At 22.7% G+C, this 20,484-nt stretch overlaps 2 protein-coding genes across 9 annotated transcripts; one reads left to right on the top strand and one right to left on the bottom strand.

Annotated features, from left to right (window-relative positions):
- Positions 1–116: 116 nt before the first annotated feature.
- Positions 117–4,154, top strand: TMS1 (serine incorporator TMS1). 6 transcript variants are annotated; one of them, XM_086904432.1, is made up of 11 exons: positions 120–320; positions 923–1,087; positions 1,162–1,346; positions 1,415–1,624; positions 1,701–1,776; positions 1,890–2,073; positions 2,166–2,363; positions 2,822–2,860; positions 3,452–3,614; positions 3,698–3,872; positions 4,004–4,154. In XM_086904432.1, exons 1-10 carry the CDS (start codon positions 294–296, stop codon positions 3,834–3,836), a joined length of 1,386 nt encoding a protein of 461 aa, XP_086760558.1. In that variant the 5' UTR covers positions 120–293; the 3' UTR covers positions 3,837–3,872; positions 4,004–4,154. The 6 variants fall into 6 exon arrangements, with proteins under 6 accessions (XP_086760559.1, XP_086760558.1, XP_086760562.1 ...); XM_086904434.1 differs by having other exon boundaries at positions 127–320; positions 3,467–3,614; XM_086904433.1 differs by lacking the exon at positions 4,004–4,154 and having other exon boundaries at positions 117–320; positions 3,467–3,614; positions 3,698–3,836.
- Positions 3,769–16,765, bottom strand: LOC100870994 (nose resistant to fluoxetine protein 6). Of its 3 annotated transcripts, none has more exons than XM_086904431.1 (12): positions 16,096–16,765; positions 9,747–9,902; positions 9,038–9,258; positions 7,618–7,823; positions 7,276–7,531; positions 7,040–7,200; positions 6,720–6,888; positions 6,456–6,649; positions 6,242–6,371; positions 5,920–6,097; positions 4,374–4,425; positions 3,769–3,872 (listed from the first exon to the last, which is right to left on the bottom strand). In XM_086904431.1, exons 1-11 carry the CDS (start codon positions 16,361–16,363, stop codon positions 4,409–4,411), a joined length of 1,956 nt encoding a protein of 651 aa, XP_086760557.1. In that variant the 5' UTR covers positions 16,364–16,765; the 3' UTR covers positions 3,769–3,872; positions 4,374–4,408. The 3 variants fall into 3 exon arrangements, with proteins under 3 accessions (XP_086760557.1, XP_086760556.1, XP_086760554.1); XM_086904430.1 differs by lacking the exons at positions 3,769–3,872; positions 4,374–4,425 and adding exons at positions 5,204–5,605; positions 5,666–5,811 and having other exon boundaries at positions 5,905–6,097; XM_086904428.1 differs by lacking the exons at positions 3,769–3,872; positions 4,374–4,425 and adding an exon at positions 5,204–5,811 and having other exon boundaries at positions 5,905–6,097.
- Positions 16,766–20,484: the final 3,719 nt, after the last annotated feature.

The raw sequence follows: 20,484 nt of genomic DNA, 5'->3' as shown, positions 1-20,484 counted from the left end.
ATAAAAATAACATATTATTTGAAAATATATTTTAAATAATAATAATATTTCTTAAATAATATTTTAAACATATCCGGATCTATTCTATGGTAAAGGGATATGACGTCTAGTCAGCTGATAGTATGAAGTTGACTGTGGTCATCTGTCAGGACGCCATTGTTATTGTGAAAATTTTGTTGTGAAGTACAGTATTCTTTGTCTGTCCGTCTAGTTTATATTATCGTGTATTTAATATTAAGAAAAATTATACGTGTGTATGTATTTAATATAATAAGAAGAAAGAAAACGTGCTAATGGGTCTTATTTGTTCCACAGCACAGGTAAATTAATTTGTAAATATTTGTAAATATTCATACTTTATTTTTTCTTTCTTTATACTTATCTTCTGTTTAATTTATTAATTATTTTATTAATCGTGTAATTATTAACTTACTTAATTTAATATCATCTATTTTTTTATTAAATAATATTTTTTCTTATTAAATCATCCAGAAAAAAATAAATGAATCATCGAAATTTAATTATAATTTTATGTCATTCGATTATAGATTATATTGACTTTTTGGAAATCAATAACAAAACTATATTTTTGTAACTATATTTGTTTTGTACTTGTATATATCAATATTTATACAATAAATATATAAAATAAATATTTATTTTAAAATATTTTTTAATTAACGTTTAATAATTTAATAATTTAGTAGTTTATTTTTAGCATTTTTATAGTTAAATAACTTTTAATATAATATTTTCAATATAAAATTTGAATAATTATTTAATTTGAATAAAAATTCATAAAATATAATATTAAATAATTTAATACATATTGTATAAGTATAATTTTTCTTGTAAAATGTAACATAAAAATAAAGATTTAAAATAAATATAAAAATATAAAAATAAATATTTTGTGATACAGCTTGCTTGCCTTTGTGGGAGCACAGCTTGCAGTTTCTGTTGTTCTCAGTGCCCAACATGTCGTAACAGTACAAGTACTCGTATTATGTATGCATTATTATTAATGCTAGGAACAATTGCTGCTTGCATTACATTGGCTCCTGGTTTACAGGATGCACTTAAAAAGGTAATATTTTCTAATTTCAAAATGTAATAGATGTAAAAGTAAATTTATTATTTATATATGATTTTTTTTTATAGGTTCCATTTTGTAGCAATAGTTCGAATTATGTGGTATCAAAATTCACTGTTGATTGTGAATCTGCTGTTGGTTACTTAGCAGTATATAGAATATGTTTTATTATAGCTCTTTATTTTTTCTTAATGTCAATCATAATGATAAGAGTAAGAAGTTCCAGAGATCCTCGAGCTCCTATACAAAATGGGTATGATAATAATTTATTAATGTGATATATCATTAACTGCTAAATTTAATAATTAATTGTATCTTTAGATTTTGGGCTATTAAATATCTTTTAATAATTGGTGGAATAATTGGTGCTTTCTTTATTCCTGAAAAATCATTTGGAACAACATGGATGTATTTTGGAATGATAGGTGGTTTTCTTTTTATTATTATTCAATTAATTCTTATTGTTGATTTTGCCCATTCTTGGGCAGATGTTTGGGTAAGAAATTATGAAGAAACTGAATCAAAAGGATGGTATGTGTAATATAATGTTGTGTTATTATAACTTATTTATTTTATATAAATTAAATATGTAATTAATTTGTCATAGGTATGCTGCACTTTTAGGAGCAACATTATTTAATTATATTGTTTCTATTACTGGAATTGTCTTACTTTTTACACAAGTAAGTTTATATATATATAGTTATAGAGTTTTTATATTTTACACAAGTAAGTTTTATAAAATTTAAAACATTTTCAAATTCATTTATACTTATTTTTATTTTTTTTTATATAGGGCAATAATTGTGATTTGAACAAATTTTTCATATCTGTCAATCTGATTTTGTGTGTAATTGCAAGTATTATATCAATTCTTTCAAATGTACAAGAACATAATCCTCGATCTGGTCTTCTTCAATCATCTGTTGTATCATTGTATGTAGTTTATTTAACTTGGAGTGGAATTTCAAACAGTCCAGGTAATATTTTAAATATATAATTTTAAATATATTACAAAATTTAATGTTATTAAATATATTTTATACAATAACTATTTTTGTGTTATTTGTAGATCATAAATGCAATCCTGGATTTTTAAAAATAATTTTAAATGATGCTGATTCACGAAATCGTGTTGCTTTTGACAAAGAAAGTATTATTGGTTTAATTATCTGGTTTAGTTGTGTACTGTATAGTTCTTTAAGTACTGCATCTAAATCATCAAAGATTACAATGTCTGAAAACATTTTAGTTAAGGATAATGGAGCTGGTATGTAAATATGATTGATTATACTTTATTGATTTTCAAGTACATTATTTTCAAAAAGAAAGTCTTTAATGCATTTTTTTTTAATTTTTTTTTTTTTTTATTATTTTGAATTATATTACATTTTTCTATCTATCATTTGTACTATGAATTTTAATTCATAGTATATGCAGAATGTCTTAGAATGCTGGTACAAATAAGTAGAAGATGATTATATATTCTATCAAAAAAAAAAAATTAAAATTTTTTCGATAAGGTTTTGTCTTAAGTAAATCAAATTTAAAAACTTTCCAAGTATAAAAAGCGAATTTTATTTTCAAAATTCACCAATAGTTTTATGATAAAAATGTTCCATATTATACAATATAATGTATAGAATGTAGTATATATATTATATTAAAACATGTACTAATAATTTAAAAATTAAAATATTTTTAATAAACTGAACTTTCTTCATACAGTCAGGAATGCAGGAGACCAGAGTCTTATCGACAATGAAGGTAGGCACACACTATTAAATTAAAATTTTTAGATTTTAAATTCAATATTTTCATTTTTCTGTTTCATTTTATTATTAAAAATAAGTATAAAGTGAATAGTAGCATCATATTGTATACATATAATATATTTTTATAAATTTATATATCTTTATAAATTTCTTTTATAAATTTAATTAATTTTTAGTCAAATTATATAATATTTATTTTTTAATATGATTAATTTTTAAGTTACAAATTAAATACATAATTTGCACTTAGTAATAGCGTGTGCCTGCTTTCATTTTTTGTATTTAAAAATAATTATGATATTTTTAACACAAACATTTTTTAATATCATTAATATTTACTGAATTTCATGCTTTAAAGATACTTTCTTTTCTATTATTTTTAGTTTATTAACATATGTGATGCTACTTAATTTAATTAATTTTTCATTTTTCTTATATGCATAAGAATTTATTTTATGCATGATATAATATAATTTGTGAATCCTGTTGCATATTAATTCTAGTAGGATCATTGGGTATTTATAATTGCAGATAATTTTTTTTTTTTTTTTAAATTATTTCTCCTTTTCATAATTGTAATTAGATTATACTCTGGTAGAAGGTCGCAATGCTGATTCAGAAACTGGAAATGAAGCTAAAGTTTGGGATAATGAAGAAGATTCTGTAGCTTATAACTGGAGTTTCTTTCATCTAACATTTGCTCTTGCTACTTTGTATGTTATGATGACACTTACTAATTGGTATCAGTAAGTATTTATTATTCATTTTGATTTATATAATTTTTGTTTTAAATGTATTATGATTAAAATTAGTAAAATTATCTTTATAGACCAAATTCCAATTTGGATACATTGAATGCCAATATTGCTTCAATGTGGGTGAAAATAATATCTTCTTGGATGTGCTTAGGATTGTATATTTGGTCATTAATAGGTCCAGTAGTATTACCAAATCGAGATTTTTCTTAAATACATTATTTTCATGTCAAAAGTGGTAATTAACAGGTATATAAATTTATATGATATAATATTATTCTTATTTTATATTTAATCTATAAATTTTATTATTTATGAACTTCCATAGACTATGTTACATTCCATTATATTTATAGTTATATATAAATTTTATCTTTTAGTGAGATTACTTAAAAATCTAATTACTTTATATATTTTTTAAAATGATATTTATTTTATAATATTTAACTAAAAGTATAACAAATAGTAATACTATAAATAATTATTACATATAACATAATTATATATTAATAAAAATCATTACATATATAATATTATGCAATGCTATTTTTGATTTTGATTATATGTAAAAATTTTGATTATATGGAGGTAAGAATATTTTATAATGGAAAATATAAATTTATGTTTTTTAGATATTAAAAATTATTTTATGCTTAGTTTGAAAATCTATTATATTTTTTATTTTTATTTTATTGTTTTAAATATTATTTTTTTTTTCTTTTGACTGAATTGTATTTTTTTTAATTTCAGTTTTTGCAATACCTGCGTAGTTATAAAATGTTCATCTATAGAAAATGACTTTGTAAGTATCATTTGATACATTGTTATTTTATTCAATATTTTTAAGTTAATATTTTTTTTCGAATATCGTATCATAGATAATAAATTTTTATATAAATATATATTAAATAAAATAAATAGTAATTCAGTAATTTATAAACTTTGTTCAAAAAAAAAAAAATACAAATTTGTAGCATTGCTGAAATTTTGTTTTAAATAATAATTATTTTGAAATAATATATAATGAAAATATAAATTACTTCTTACTTATATTTTATATATTTAAGATACAATTTATATACTCTTAACAAATTTTAGTTAAAATTAACTAAAATAATATACAATATTAATCAAAATATGATTAAATTCTATATATGCATGTACATTCATATTTTACGAATTTAATATCGTATTTTACATTTAATAACTTTAATGTGATAATAATTGTACATAGAAATATTATTTTTTAAAGATATTCTTTATTCTGATTACGGTAATAAAGAAATTAAATTCAAAAAATTTAATAAATTATATTTTATTACTTCCTATTTATAATAAACTTATTGTTTTATAATTAAATAATAAGAAATCAAAAAATATATGTAGAAATTACTTTGAATTCATATTAATCATGTTAAAATATTTTAATTTTTAACAATAACTTTAAATAAAAATATTAACTATAAAAATATTTATAATAACAACAAATTTATTTTCAACATAAATGTTATTGCATGATGAAACAATTAAAACACAAAGTTTTTAAGTGAATAAGATTATATTAAAAAAATTGGTAAAAATTTTTCTATATATGTCTATATATTGTTTAATAAATTTTATATTTATAAAAGTTTTAAAAAATATAATATCAAGATTATAAAAATATATATTATTTACAAATACTTATTTATAAATCAAATATTTATATAAATTATAATTGTTTTTAGCTATCATATACATTGTATATGAGGGTAAGTTATTTTACTAAAAACAAAATAAAAATTTTAGATTACTATTTACAATAATTTTGATCATTTGAATTATAATTATTGATAAAATTATTGCATTTTCAACAATTTTGTTGTTTTTGGCACTGAAGATTTTGTCATTAAATAATTTTTAATATTTTGAAATGGTGTATCAATTAGTAAGGTAAGAGTTATTGATAACATAATAATCCACAAAAGTTCATGTAAATTGAACTGCAAAAAAAGATTATTAATAATTAATATATTTATGCATACATTTATATTACAACTTACTTGCATGCTAAAGAATTCAAAATGCTCAGCACTTCGAATGCTTCCAACATTGTAAAAGAATATTGGAAACTGTGTTAAATATATTGCATAACTCAATTTTGTAGTGATCAGAAAACCTTTCCATGCTAAAAATTTACCAAACCAACCTAGAAAAAAATTTTATTTATTAAATTTATAGTCATTTATAATTAATATAATATCAGAAATAATTGATCTGCATTTTATAAAATTGTTTTTACCATTTGTATTTCCAGTATGATGCATCACAATTACCCATGCAAAAATAGAACACCAACCAATAGGAGCAAATGCATTGTACATTGCTGCATCTATCGGATTATATATATAATTTATAGATCCCATATGTGCAGGTCCAAAAAATGCACAACAAAACATTATTGTACATAAAATCCAACCTATATATAGAGTTATCTAAAAAAATATAACATTGTATCAATTGATAATCTATATATATATATATATATATATATATATATATATATATATATATATATATATATATATATATATATATATATAATATATATATAATAAATAATATAAGTAAATACTTACTTTATTCATCTTATAATTTTTAGGTAAATATCTTAGTAAATAACCTATGAAAATTCCTATTATATAAACAGTCAGTCTATGTGATGGTAGAATATATGAATAATTTGCAGTATCATATAATTGTTTTATTCTGTAAATATAAATAGATGAATAAATAAAGATATAAGAAAGATTACATTTAATGTACTTAACATTTTTTAATTTATTAACTTACGATGTACCGAAAAAAACATAATTATTTAATTTCTTGTAATAAGTAACAAAATACCGAAGTGCTGTTGATAATAAAGCACATATAATAAGAAAAATAGTTCCAGTCTTTGGCTTCTTATAAAGGAAAAGTATCATTAAAGGTGAAAGAATAAATAATTGAGTATCTATACCTAAGTGATGAGTATGTGTAAGACACTAAAATTAAAAAAATATTTCATAAATATTTCTTAAAATTGTAATTATTAATTTAGTATAAAATTCATACCATAGACTCAAAACCAAAATAATTATGGATAAATAAAAAATTTCTCCACCATGTTCTTTTACAAATTTTTGCATGTTCAGTTACCACCAAGTTCCATTGTGGTCCAGAACCAAAATAAGGTAATACATAAGTACACAACAATATCAGAGTTGCTAAAGATGGTACTATTCTAAAAAAGAAAATCATTATTTAATGAATAATGAATCATAAATTTTAAGTTATAAAATTTTATATTGTAAAATGAATTTAAATATCAATATATTTAAAATTAGAATATGTAATATAAAATAATTTATCATAAAATATACGTCAATTATTACCTAATTAGACGAGACAAGTATTCATCTTTGATATTTAACTTGCCATTTTTTTTTAATTTTTCAATAAAAGAATACGATGTTAATAGACCAGAAAGCATTATAAATGGATCTGTATAAAGACTAGCAGCTCTTCCTATGACAGTCCATGGTTTACCAAGATACTGAAAAAAAAATAAATTATAGATTTCCTTATTGTTGTAATAAGTTGTAAAGTTTTTCAAATAATACAATCATACTTCGCTCATTTCTGTTCTATTTGAATAAGGATTAAAAAAGAGAGCCATGCTTTTATGTGCTAAAACCAACATTATAGCATTTATAGCTCTTACACCATGAAGTGTAGCTATATCATTTTGTCCTCGTTCTAGTGATATAAGCTTTTTAAAGTTTCGTTTCAAAGAAAATGATAAAAGTAGTTCACTTGTTGGTATTTTATAATGATCGTAACATGCTGCTATGATTGTTAATGCGAATATAGCCATGAAAAATAAACTGAAAAGTTAATATATACAATAATATATATATATATATATATATGCATATATATATTATGATAATATACAATAAATATCTCTTACCTAACAAACATAGTTTCATTTGGTATAGATTTTCTTTTTACTTGACACATTTCTTTGTTCACCTTTACTGTAATCTTTAGGCCAGTTTGTGAAGTATATCGTGTAAGGATATCATGAATAGATGTTTCAACATCTTTAAAATTACATGATGCTGGTGTACAAACTGCCCAATTTACTATACTATATCGAGGTAGTCGATGTCCAGCCTAAAAGTAAAACAATATATTAATAAAAATAGAAAAATATTTTAAATTAAGAAAATGAAATATTAAATTAGTTATATTTTCTTTTTCTTATGCTAAATTTTACAAAATAATAATACATATAAAATGAAAGAATATCTTATAGATATTTATAAAAAAAATGTGTCGTTATAGTTTTCATATATAAATTTATATAAAAATATAAATATTACAGAGTCAAAATAATATATATTATATTCTGATATTTTCATCATATTCCGAAATACAAGATGTAATTCCAATGCAAAACATGTTACATGTAACGATACGAATCACTTTCTCAAATCACGTTACGTTGTTTAAAAGTATCGTATTGATTATAAAACTTGTAGTTGTCGCAATGAAAATGAATCAAGACTATTAAGAAATTCTGACATAATATCTTTACTAATTTTATCTTTGTAAATTTTTTCGTTCTAAATACGAATCCTAAAGCAAAAATATTCCATCATTTTCATTTTTGAAAAAATTTTTTGAAAATTATAAAATTTTATAAAAGCAATACATTTGTTTATATATATATATATATATTATTTGAATTATGTTCATAGATTTATAAATCGTTGTGTATAATAATAATTTTATTAGGAATTATCTGCACACTTAAAAGTGACAGATATTCTACTTAAAATTCATATGACATTCCTGTTTTCGTCGTAGTTGCGGATCAAATAATTTATTTTCGTTTTATTCTTTGACAGATTTCCTCTGATGTATTCCGATTTACATAGATATGTAGTACCTGCATAGAAATTCGCTGATCGATTATGTATTCATTCATAATAAAGTTGCGTTCATATTGAGATTCTACAAGCATTCTTATGGTATAAATTCGTTGAAAATTTTTTTCCTGATTTTTTATTATATATACAATTTTAAATTCACAATATAAATATTTATATTATGAATTAAAATTTAATTTAGAACTTTGTTTTTATTTGTTTAAATAAAATTTTATGTATTTTTTCATTTTTTCGTTTAAATAAAGTACCGATATATTGCATAATTATATTTATATATTACATTTATTTTTTTATGTTTATGTAAACATTAATATTTAATTGACTAGAATGATGTATCAGTTATTTTTAAATGTTCGTATTCTTGAATGCAAAAACCACATTCAATCCATCATAAAATGATGTTACATTTTGCGGTTTTGAAAAATACATACTTACATCGGTAATGTTGCTTTTGAAAGCGTAATGCGAATGCACTAACCGATGAAGATGCCTCAAATCTATTCGTGATTCGTCGATTTTCAAGTGAAGATACGCCAAACAATATTGTCCTTGAATTCCTTCGCTTCCCTGTATTCCGATACATTCGTCGAAGTCGCCAAACTGATTGATATTTCCGTTCAGGAGTCCAGATGGTATTTTCGCCGTTGCATCGTACACTTCACAAAGAAAAATATAATTATTAATTAAATGTAATATTAGAATCAGCGTATAATTTTTGTAAAATATATATTTTTATAATTATACATGTTAATATAAAAAATAATTATCAATATTTAACAATAAGTTAAATTCAAAAAATATTGGAATTGAAGAAATATGTAAGAGAGAATTCATTGAAATTTAATCTTCTCATGAATAATGTGGTTTTCTTAAGAATGATGTAACGAAATGATAAAACTGCATAAAGATACGCGCTTATTCGTGTTTAGTAATTTGTCGGACAAATTTTTATTCGAAATATGACAGTAAAGCACAGGTGAAAGTACAAATTGAAAATTGATGTTCAGAGAAAATTTACGATGGGAATGAAAAAAATATTATTGGAAAATATGAATACTAAATATACTTTTTTTTTTACCATCTATTTGTTTTAATAATGCTATGAACAATTTTTATTGCCGATCAGTAATAGGGTTATACTTACTTTTAAGAGCCCATAAAGTGAATTTAGCGAGTTCCCTATGAAAAATTTCGGAATGCCTTTTGCATTGAGGACTTACTCGTCCAACACCAGGATTATAAGCTGGAAGGATTTGTAACAATCTTTTTGCTTCCCGATCGATTTCCTCGGAGAAATCATCTAAAAAATAAATTATTGATTATTTAATTGTTGATAAGATTGAGTACATATTTACATACAAAATTAACTATAAAATATTCATCTCTGAGAAGAGATTAGAAAGAAGAAGAATAAGATTAGTCCAAGTTTAGTCATGAAAGTTTTTTGATGAAAAAAATTTCAACATAAAATCAAGATCGAGGCAAGGTCAATTCAAGAAAGACTTTCACTCCCGTGGAGTTTGTCTCGAGGATACAGGTGTATATCGCAATGAAGTAACATGTTTCCTACGTGTTTTGCGTACATACGAATACAAGATTTCAATGCAAAAAAGAAAATTTTAATACGATCGACAGACGTTGGTCTGTCACGTATTAAAAAAATATTTTCAGAACGTTAGCTATAAACAAAAAAAAGAAAAAAAAAAAAAAAAATGTGACTTTTTTTCTAAATTTACTTGGTTCTTATGACGTCACCGTTAGACTATGAAAGACATTTCAGAATTTCCAAGAAGTATTGAGAACATCAAACGGTTTTAACTAAACCGAAACTAAAAAAATATATTCGTGAAGATATATAGTCCGATATTTATACTTTGACCGTCATTTACACATTCCTTCGATAATCAAATATATCTAGAAGAGAGGAGTTTAATAAACCAATACTGATAAATTTTCTATTAACTTGAGTATTCGATTGAGCAACGATTAATTCGATGCGAACCGATTTCAACATTGATTTAACAATAAAGAGAACGTGTTAATTCTGATGCGATGTAAATGAGAACAGTTACAATAATGGATATGAAATCACGTGTGAAATTACTGAAACACAATTCACGATATACGATTATTAGCAAGTGAAATATTGAAATTGTGAAATATTTATATCAGTATTCAAACTGCTTGTTATCAATTATTTAATCTCATTTATTAAATATTTCTTATTAACTTACAATTTCATTTTTACTTATAAATTAATTTAATTAATCTCATTATTATTATTATTATGCATTTAAAATTTTAGAAATGAATCATTAGAAATGAAATTTCTAGTTTAAAACTAATAGAGTTTAACATTTAAATTTATGAATATATTCATTATCATAATTATCTCGATTATTCATATTGATCATATTGACTAATTGATATTTACATAGATAAAAAACCTACTAATGAAAATTATTTATAACTATTCAAAACAAACTTTACTAGATATTAAAAGAAAATTCAAAACTAAAGATAAAAAAATATATCGATTAATTAACTATTAATTTTTCGTCATGTTTCTATTTTGCATTCCATTTTTTTTATTTCTATATTTTTGTGCATGCATTACACACAATACACAAAATTTAATTTTAAAATTTAAAATTAAACTAGCATTCGTTAGAGAACACTTGTTAATTTGTCAACTTAAGTCAAAGTAAAAATTATCTCTCCAAACCTAATCTACATGTTTTTACAGACTCTCATTTATATTTACAATTGAACGAAGAAAGTAATATGAAAAATAATATAAAAAATAATAAATTATAATTAAAAATAGAATAAAATTTTTTTATTCAAAGTTTTCACTAAGAAAAATCAAATTATTTTCAAAGTATATAATCATTCCTTTTTTCATTTATTTTTTGATTGATTATTGATTACTAGGGCATTCTATATCGATACATGCAAATAAACCATCAGTGAAAGTTGCAACGATTTTCGTAACAGTCATGAATTAATATTTATTTGAAGTGTTTTCAACAAAGAATAAATTAGATCGAGAAAAATAATAGGAATAAGGCCGGATATAAGCATGAATATGATTGTTTATTTCAAAACATATCTTTAAATTTAAATTTATCGTTCATCCTTAATTGATTCTGACCAATATTGTTTTAGTTAATCTGTTTATAATAAATAGAAATTTTATAATTAAATTATAATCTTTAAAAATATGATCAGCTTCTTACGAAAAAAATTTCATCATATCGTTGTTATTGCGTACGTTATTAACGTTTTGTTGATAGAAAATATGCGAAGAAATGCAAATGATAAAAAATGATAGTAATTAACATTAGCATTATTATTAAGTAGAATATTACTATTACTATCAATGATAATATATTGACAATGTGTTGAACGTATTTGACGAAACATATGATTTTTGTGATCTTAACATGAAAATCTGACATTAAAAAAAAATGTTAAACAAAAAATCCATTACCTATTATCGTTTATCATTACGACTCTATGTCTACATTTAGAATTGACTTTTTTAAAACCCCGATAGTTGCACAATAACTGAATGTTTCTTCAATCTCAATTGCACTCATTAATGCATGTGAATAACGAATAGTGTGAATAACAAATACATCGATTGAAATACTTAAAGAACGTTACGATTTAGTATTCATTGATGCGTTTTACTAAGAATCTTAAATTATTCAACATGTTCAATAACATGCATATTTTAATAATAAATTTTCGAATTTTAACAATCGTATACATAAAAAATAAATTTATATATTAATTTATGAAGATAAACGTGCACGGTATATAATCGTGAATATTTTTACACGTTTATTTTAGAAAATAGTAGAAAAGATTTATACATTATTTTCTTCTTGTATTGAAACTTACTTAATTGAAATTTAAATTTGATATGTACGGTGTACATGTGAATCTGAAAATTTATTTTCAGAAAAATATTAAAAAGGATTAAAGGTTAAGTAGTGGTCTATTATTACTCTGTTTTATCATGTGTAATTCTTAATGGTGTTAATAACTTATAAATATTCAATTACGCTTTAAACATATTAACAAATAATAAATGCAAAAATTTTCGCAGAAATTTTGAAAACAAATAAAAATTTTCAAATGAAAGATATTAATAATTCAACGTTAAAATCCGTAAATAATCAGAGAAAAATCAGTCATTTCTTTGATTTATTATTAATTTGCCTTATTTTTTTTTTTTTTAAGGATATTTATCATTTCTTTATTATTATTTTATTATTCGTTAGACATTCTATCATATGTATCATTATTTATTCTACCTTTTTTTAAAATTCATCAAGGTATATTTAAAAATACATATAATATTGGTACAAATCTGTCCATTAAAAGATTTATAGAAAGTGTTAGTGTTTGATATACAAATAAATGTAAATATTGTCATCTATCTAATTGCAAGACCTTGACATATTAAAACATAACCTATACATGTAGTTTTGTATAAAATTAACATTAATTTTCGAATAAAGATTAAAATTGAAAAATATCTACCTCTGGGATAAGCTAGTATTTATCTTGCATTATCAGCACAGTTTTATTAACAGAGTACATAAATCAAGAAGAAAATTTTATTTTATTTTATAATTTTATAAATTTATCTTGCACTTTTTGGTTATATATTTAAACAATATATTTTATATATAAACCTTTTTATTAATGAAACAGATTTTATCCATTGAATTTCAATTTATATAACTTATTATTTTTTTTATCGCGCGTTAGATCAATTAATCGAGATTTTTCAATATCGAATACGCGTTTCTTAATATAAAAAAAAGCACTTAATTAAAAAATGATTTATTAAAAGAAATTTTTCAATCAAAATTTTTATTTTAATTTAAAGATTTTTAATTGAGGAAAGTGAATGAAAATTTCGATTGTAATGATTCGCGATATATTTCACATTTGTTTCGACACATATTATTTATATATTATTCAACTCGGATTATGATTAATTTAATAATTAATTAATACACGATTTAATAAAAAATGATATACAACTTTGGTCAAATAAAGATATAGATACATTTGAATCTAATAAGCATTTCTTTCTATTATGTAATGCGATGCTTATAAATACTTATACTAGTGATCGTAACTTTATAAAATTATACAAAATGCTGAAACTATTTTTCTTTTTAATTCTTAAATAACGAAATGTAAATGTCAAGGTACTCGTATAATAATTCGAAAGTTGAATGACTTTATGATGATGTGCCGAATGTTTTAACACTTATACAATGAAGTTTCCTACTATTATATATATATATATATATAAAACTGTTAATCGTTTTTTTTTTTCTTATTCACAGTTATAGATACAGTTATTCCATATCTTAATTTCTATATTTGTACTCGTAAAGACTTAAGATCGATTCAAATGAAAGTTTCGCAGAAAAAATAATTTGATGTAATAGAATTTTTTTTTATGAAACGAACACATGACGATCGAGTTGGTTTGAATGAAATCATATATTTTTATAATATGAAAAGATCGATTCATTTCTTATGACAAAATTATTAAACAAACTTTTGTATTCAGATTAAAGGACATTTTTTTTTTTAAACACTTATGCAAGAGGATAAAAATTATATTGTATGTAATATAAATATAAATTTTTCTTCAACGAACGATTCTTTCTCGATATAAAAATAGAAAAATATTAGAAAATTTAGATCACAATCTTATTGACGGAATTACTTTTGTAATAATACTTTTTTAATAATTTTTTTGAAATGAATTCACTTATGTATTTAAAACATAAGGTTTCGTTGAAAAAAAATAATTTTTTTTTTATATTAAGTAAATTTGAATCAAAATTATATATTGTTTCAACTTTCATATTTATCATTATGCTAACAAAGATGCTAGGATTAAAACTATATGTAAATTCATGATAACAGTATTGATAATTGATCTTTATAAAATCAATTTTGTTACATATTCAACGCAAAAACAATCATGTAATTTATAAAAATGATTATATTGCTCGTTCAAACGAGAAGTTTTGCTTTTACCTCTTTTTTGAAACCTAGTGACACTTAGGATGCAATTAATAGCGAAACTGAGTTATATTGCAACCAAGAAAATCCAGTATATCCATATCTAAATTTGAAGTGTAGCGTACAAGTTGTGACGAAATATAGAAAGTAATTTCATCAAGATTGTAATCTGGATTTTGCTATTTTTTTTTTTTTTTTTTTATTTCTTCAAAATACAATAAATACAAACGGATTTGTAACGAGCAATTGATCTTAAATGGGGTGCATTTTTTTTTTTACGTTCAGGTTCATCGATTGCTACGAATTTGACAATGTGAAATGCACGTTGCACGATAAGTAATGAAATATACGTACATATAGTTAAATTGAATATGCAGATACTATACGTAGTTGAAAATCTAACTTAGTAAGTCTTATTTCGAAATATTGAAAGTAGTTTCGCTTTTTTTTTTTTTTTCTGTCGTTCGATTGACCCGTAACTTTTTGTTTCATTTCATGAACAAGTGTCGAAAAAAAAAAATGCGATCACTTTGAATTTATTTTTTCACTTTGCAAATGTGATTATAGACAAATCACATTTTCATGTTTCTTCTAAATGTCATTAAACACTTCTTAGAAATTTCTTTTAAATAATAATATTACGATATACATAATAATACAATATGTAATAATAACAGATTAGAAAATAATATATAAGAAGATATAAGAATAATAGTATAAGAAAAAGAAATTGAGGAAAATATAAATGTAATTATTAGTTACAGTAATAAATTATAGTAAAAAGTTAGTTAATTTTAATCTTGAATAAAGAGTCATAAGAGATGCTCTATTTTTACAGCATATCTACACATTTAAAGGAAATGAAAGATATTTATGGATGGCATAACTGATGAAAAATAAAAATTATCCTCGAACAATTAACGTCATAAAGAGTATAAATCTATTTTTATATCTATATATATTTAAAAGGAATGAAAAATTTCTTATCGTATGACATAGCTGATGAAAATTATGATCGATCTTGGTTATAACGAATTAGATTTTAAAAATATTGTATACCGAGATATTGAATAGCATAATCGTTTTAATCTATTATGGATCAAGGATCGATTTATAAATTTTGTCTATTTTTACGATAAAATAATGAAAAAAAAAAAATTAGAATATATAAATCGCACAATCTATCATCTATCAAATATCCTTTGAATTTTTCATATTTTCGAGGGATCTATAATCTAAAATCTAAAATTATCGATTGAAAAATGAATAAAATCTCATTATTAATAATTATATCAATAATATAATATATTTTTTCATAAAAAAATTCTAAATCTAATAATCAAAATTTTAATATATCGATTTACTTAGAATCATCGTAATATTAAAATCGAGTATTTTTATATTACAATATTTTTAACAAAACTCACTATAGAAAGAATTAGTGTGTGCGTCATCCAGCTTTTCCGTCCGCAACGTGTCCTTGCTCGTCTCGATCGTGTGATTCCTCTGGTTCTCGATCAGCTCGATCAGCGTGAAATTGTTCGCGGATATGGTTTTATTTCGTGACAATACCAGAAGAATCTCTTCCTCTTCCAGAGTTTTCATATTGTTAGATGTCAACACGTCCACCGATTTTCCGGCATACGACAGTTTCACTAGAAAAACTATCGTCCATATTCTCACGAATATTCCCATATTTATATTGGGAAAAAAAAAAAAAAAAAAAAAAAAAAATACGACGTATGAATCGAATGATTCGAATCGAGAAAAAATTTTTTCGTTGTCCAATTTTATTTATTGATAAAAAAAATCACAGTAACTCGATAATATCTTCTAGATTCGACATTGATACTTTGAAGTTTATGCTAAAGTCTATTGAAACGAGATTGAAATTCTTCACAGATGAACTTCACAGATTGTCTCTTGGATGTGGACGATCGACACGTAGATTCGTTTCGCTTTGAGATAAAGAAATTGAAAAAAAAAAAAAAAAAAAACAAAAGACAACAATAGGGAAAAGAGAATTTGCAAAAGTGCGCCACCGAATGTTTCACGGACTCTGTATTGCTTGATCGTTCGAAGGCGAGCTTTATGAGTGATCGTGAAACGACGAACTCACCTGCGATCAGGAATGGGGCGAAAGAAGAGGGGTGAATACTGAATTCCTCTTTCTCCCACTCTGAACCATCTTCAAAAGATCTTCCTTTAATTCTCGATTGTCAAATTGATTGAAATAAATGATAGGTTCGTTATTTTTCGTGGTGCATGAAAACAACACGTTAATTATATATGCCTTTTTATTCATTTTCTATCTTTACTTTCTTAATGAAAAAAAAAATTTGAGAGAAAAAATAGAGATAGTATATTTTATTTCGTTTTGTTGGCAAACCTTTTAGTTATCGTATTGCGTTTGAAAGTATGTAAATTTTTAAGAAGTAAAATGATTTAACGTTAGGAGGATATTATGAAAGTGCTTGGAATGGAAATAAAACGTCTAACTGCGAAATATGGTTTAATTTTGTTTTTCTTCTTTATACATAAAATTATCCAATATAAATAAATAATAAATTTTTAATTATTTAATAAATATGTATAATACTTTAATAAAGAAGAACAATATTAATAATATTATGCGTCATATTTTCATATTCCGATATAAATATTTTTCATACCAAAATACCATTGGTATTTTTTTTTTCAATTTTTATTCTTGCAATTAAAATATATATTCATTATGTATTTTATAACGCGATTATATTTTATCATAGTATATTGTTTCAAAATCAAATATGAACTTTGACTATTTTTTGTTCTTTATTTATCACTTTTTATCATTTTTATCACATCATATAATTTTATGATAATTTAATAATATAACATAAAAACAATTTATGTATTAAGAAATGATATAATAAATTAATCTTTTTACGACAAAGATATTTCAATTTTATGATGTCGTAGTTGCGATGTAATGAATAAGATATCTTCATAACATGTTGTCACGCATATAACGATACAAAGGATAAAGGATAAAGTAGATAGAAAATTTAAGGGATGATTGAAACAAACACAAAAGCAAAAATATCCATTGAAGTTAATCGATTTTTTTTAATTGACTTTTTTTTATTATTATTATTATTCGCATCGTTACAGTTTCTCTAAAAAAAATTACTGTTAATCATTTGTGAAGAATACGTTATCTTTGTTACACACGTGTAAATTACGATGAGAGAGTGGGTCGGGGCCCCCTGCGTGTTGCATTCTTTAGTAATTGTTACGACATATTTAACGCGTGCTTTCCATAAATTACATTTTTGACTCAATTTCATTTTCCTCAACTTGAAATTTAATGAAAATTTTATTAGTAAAAAGAAAAATTGTATCGATACTTTTAGACAATTAATAATTTAATACAAAGTTAGTTATGTCAAAATATATTTTCATATTATATTGAAAATATAAAATATAATAAATACAATAAAGAGTACACACAATATATGTTTAATTCAGAGAAGACCAAGTAATTCATTCTTAAAGAAAACTATTGAAACGTCCTTAAACTTGAATTCATACAACGAATACAAATAAAAATTCAGACATTCTAGCTGCATTTTAATCGCTACTTCTGAACTCGTATACGTGTATTTCTTCACATGTGTATTTTCGTCAGATCTTGCGTTTACGTTTCTACTAGATAGATAAATATTTTTTATTTAATTTTTCGTAAAGTTAAGAAAAAATGCACAATATATATTGCAAATATAATTTATATGACAATTAGTTCCGCATTCATTAGCTTACAACGAATTATTCGAACAGAAGCATGGTGCATACGAAAGTACGGCATACGAACTGACGAAAATCATCGAATCCACAATGCTCTTTATGTGTCAATGGATCAGTGAGTGCCAGCCAAAGAAAAGTGAGAATAATTCATTGTCGATTCATATAGCGCATATACTGTCCTTCTCTGCACTATAATGTTACGCATAGCACGTTAGTTATTTTAATTAAAGTTGGATAGAACATTGCGCGTGTAAATGCTATCGTACGAGTTATTGAACTTAATACAATTGATATCATTCTAACCATGTAAAATACAGTCGAAAATGAATCTGGTTATTGATACGTCTTGATAAATTAATTGAAATTAATTAATCTGAGATATATTGCAAAATTTATGAAACGTCATAATTACAATATAATAAAATATTGTAATCAGAAGTTGAATGACGAAATTGTAAAATGGATTATTTTATAAAAATAAGTTTTTAGTATTATAATTTAATTTAAGTTATAAAAATAATTTAATTCTTTTTATTTAATTCTATCTTTTCAGGATTATAAATTATTATTTCGATATTAGTTAAAAATATTAGGTTATATCCTTATATATGAAAAATATATTAACAAACTTGATCAATAATATAAGAAATTAGAACGATCAGTTAAGAGCAATTGAGTAAATTGAAAGAATTTTGTAAATTAGAAGAGTAAAAAAAAATTGCGAAACATTTAAAATTGAAAAACTATCATCTCTCAACTATCAAGCATGTTTAGTTTCAAGAGTAATATTTTTTTTTTTTTTCTTAATGAAATGATTTATTTTGTACTTCATTTTGTTTTCATCGTGAAGTGGTATAAAATTTTCAAGTATCTTCACGCACTTATTCAAAGAAGAAAAATTCTGACGAAAGCGTTGCTTACGTAATTATTCGTCGACGGCATGGCCACTTCTGTTCCGCATTGTCCAGTTCGAAATTTATACAGTTACACAAAGTACGTGACGATTATGAGTAATGTACCGAATCTTATAAAAGGCGGCATGAGAAAAGTTTGAGGAAAATTTCGATTCGTTACACGAATAATTTATTTAACGCACTTCTTTTCTTTTTTCAAAGAATAAAATCATTTGATCGATTCTATAAGGAAATGTATTTATTAAAAAAAAGTATCAAAAAAATTTTTTTTACATTATTTTTTCACAATATAAATATGTTATTATAAAATTGAATCAAAAATAATTTTTTAATCTTTAGAATAACTTATATTCTTATGAAAAAATAAGAAATCTTTAAAGAAATCTTAATATAGCATGTAATTTTATAATGAAATATGAGAATATTTTTTAAAAACAAATCTAAAAATTTTATGATCTAAATTATATTATATCAATACGTATGTATGTAAGTATTAAAATCGTTGACCTCGATTGCAAAAATGATTTCCTTTTGTCAAATAGAAATCTATGTATACAAAGATTGCATTAGAATCGTGTAATAAGATGCATATTGAATGTTTGATTAAATATGATATTTATAATAGCTGTAATAGATTGTTTTGTAATGTTATGAATTACGTTTAATTTATTTAATATTTTAAGTGGTTAATAATTAATATTTAATAATAAAAACATTTTGTTATTTCAATTTTTCGATTATATTTATTATATGTAATCTCAGAAAATTGAAGTCTTACTTCAACAATTATATATTTTTATGTATTTGTTTTATTTTATTTTACTTATATCAAAATTTTATATGAATTTTTGCATTTTTCTATTATTTTGAATATTTTTTTTGCTTATAATATTCTTAAATAAAGGCAAATTACAAATTATTGTATTTCCAATTTATTGCAAATAACAAACTTTTCAAAAATTATGCTTATTATTGATTCTGATAGATGGCACTATGTTCCAACATAAGTTCCAATATATTATTTATTTGTCCGACTGAGCAAGATGTAATTTTAAAATAACATATATTTATAAATTTTTTCACAAAAAGGAAAATATAAAATTATATAATCATACA

This window comes from Apis florea, unplaced genomic scaffold, assembly GCF_048593485.1.
Source record: "Apis florea isolate Af1SG1 unplaced genomic scaffold, ASM4859348v1 contig_2350_pilon, whole genome shotgun sequence".
Lineage (NCBI taxonomy): Eukaryota > Metazoa > Arthropoda > Insecta > Hymenoptera > Apidae > Apis > Apis florea.
Note: the sequence above shows the minus strand (reverse complement) of the source record. Positions and strands in the feature narration are given on the sequence as shown.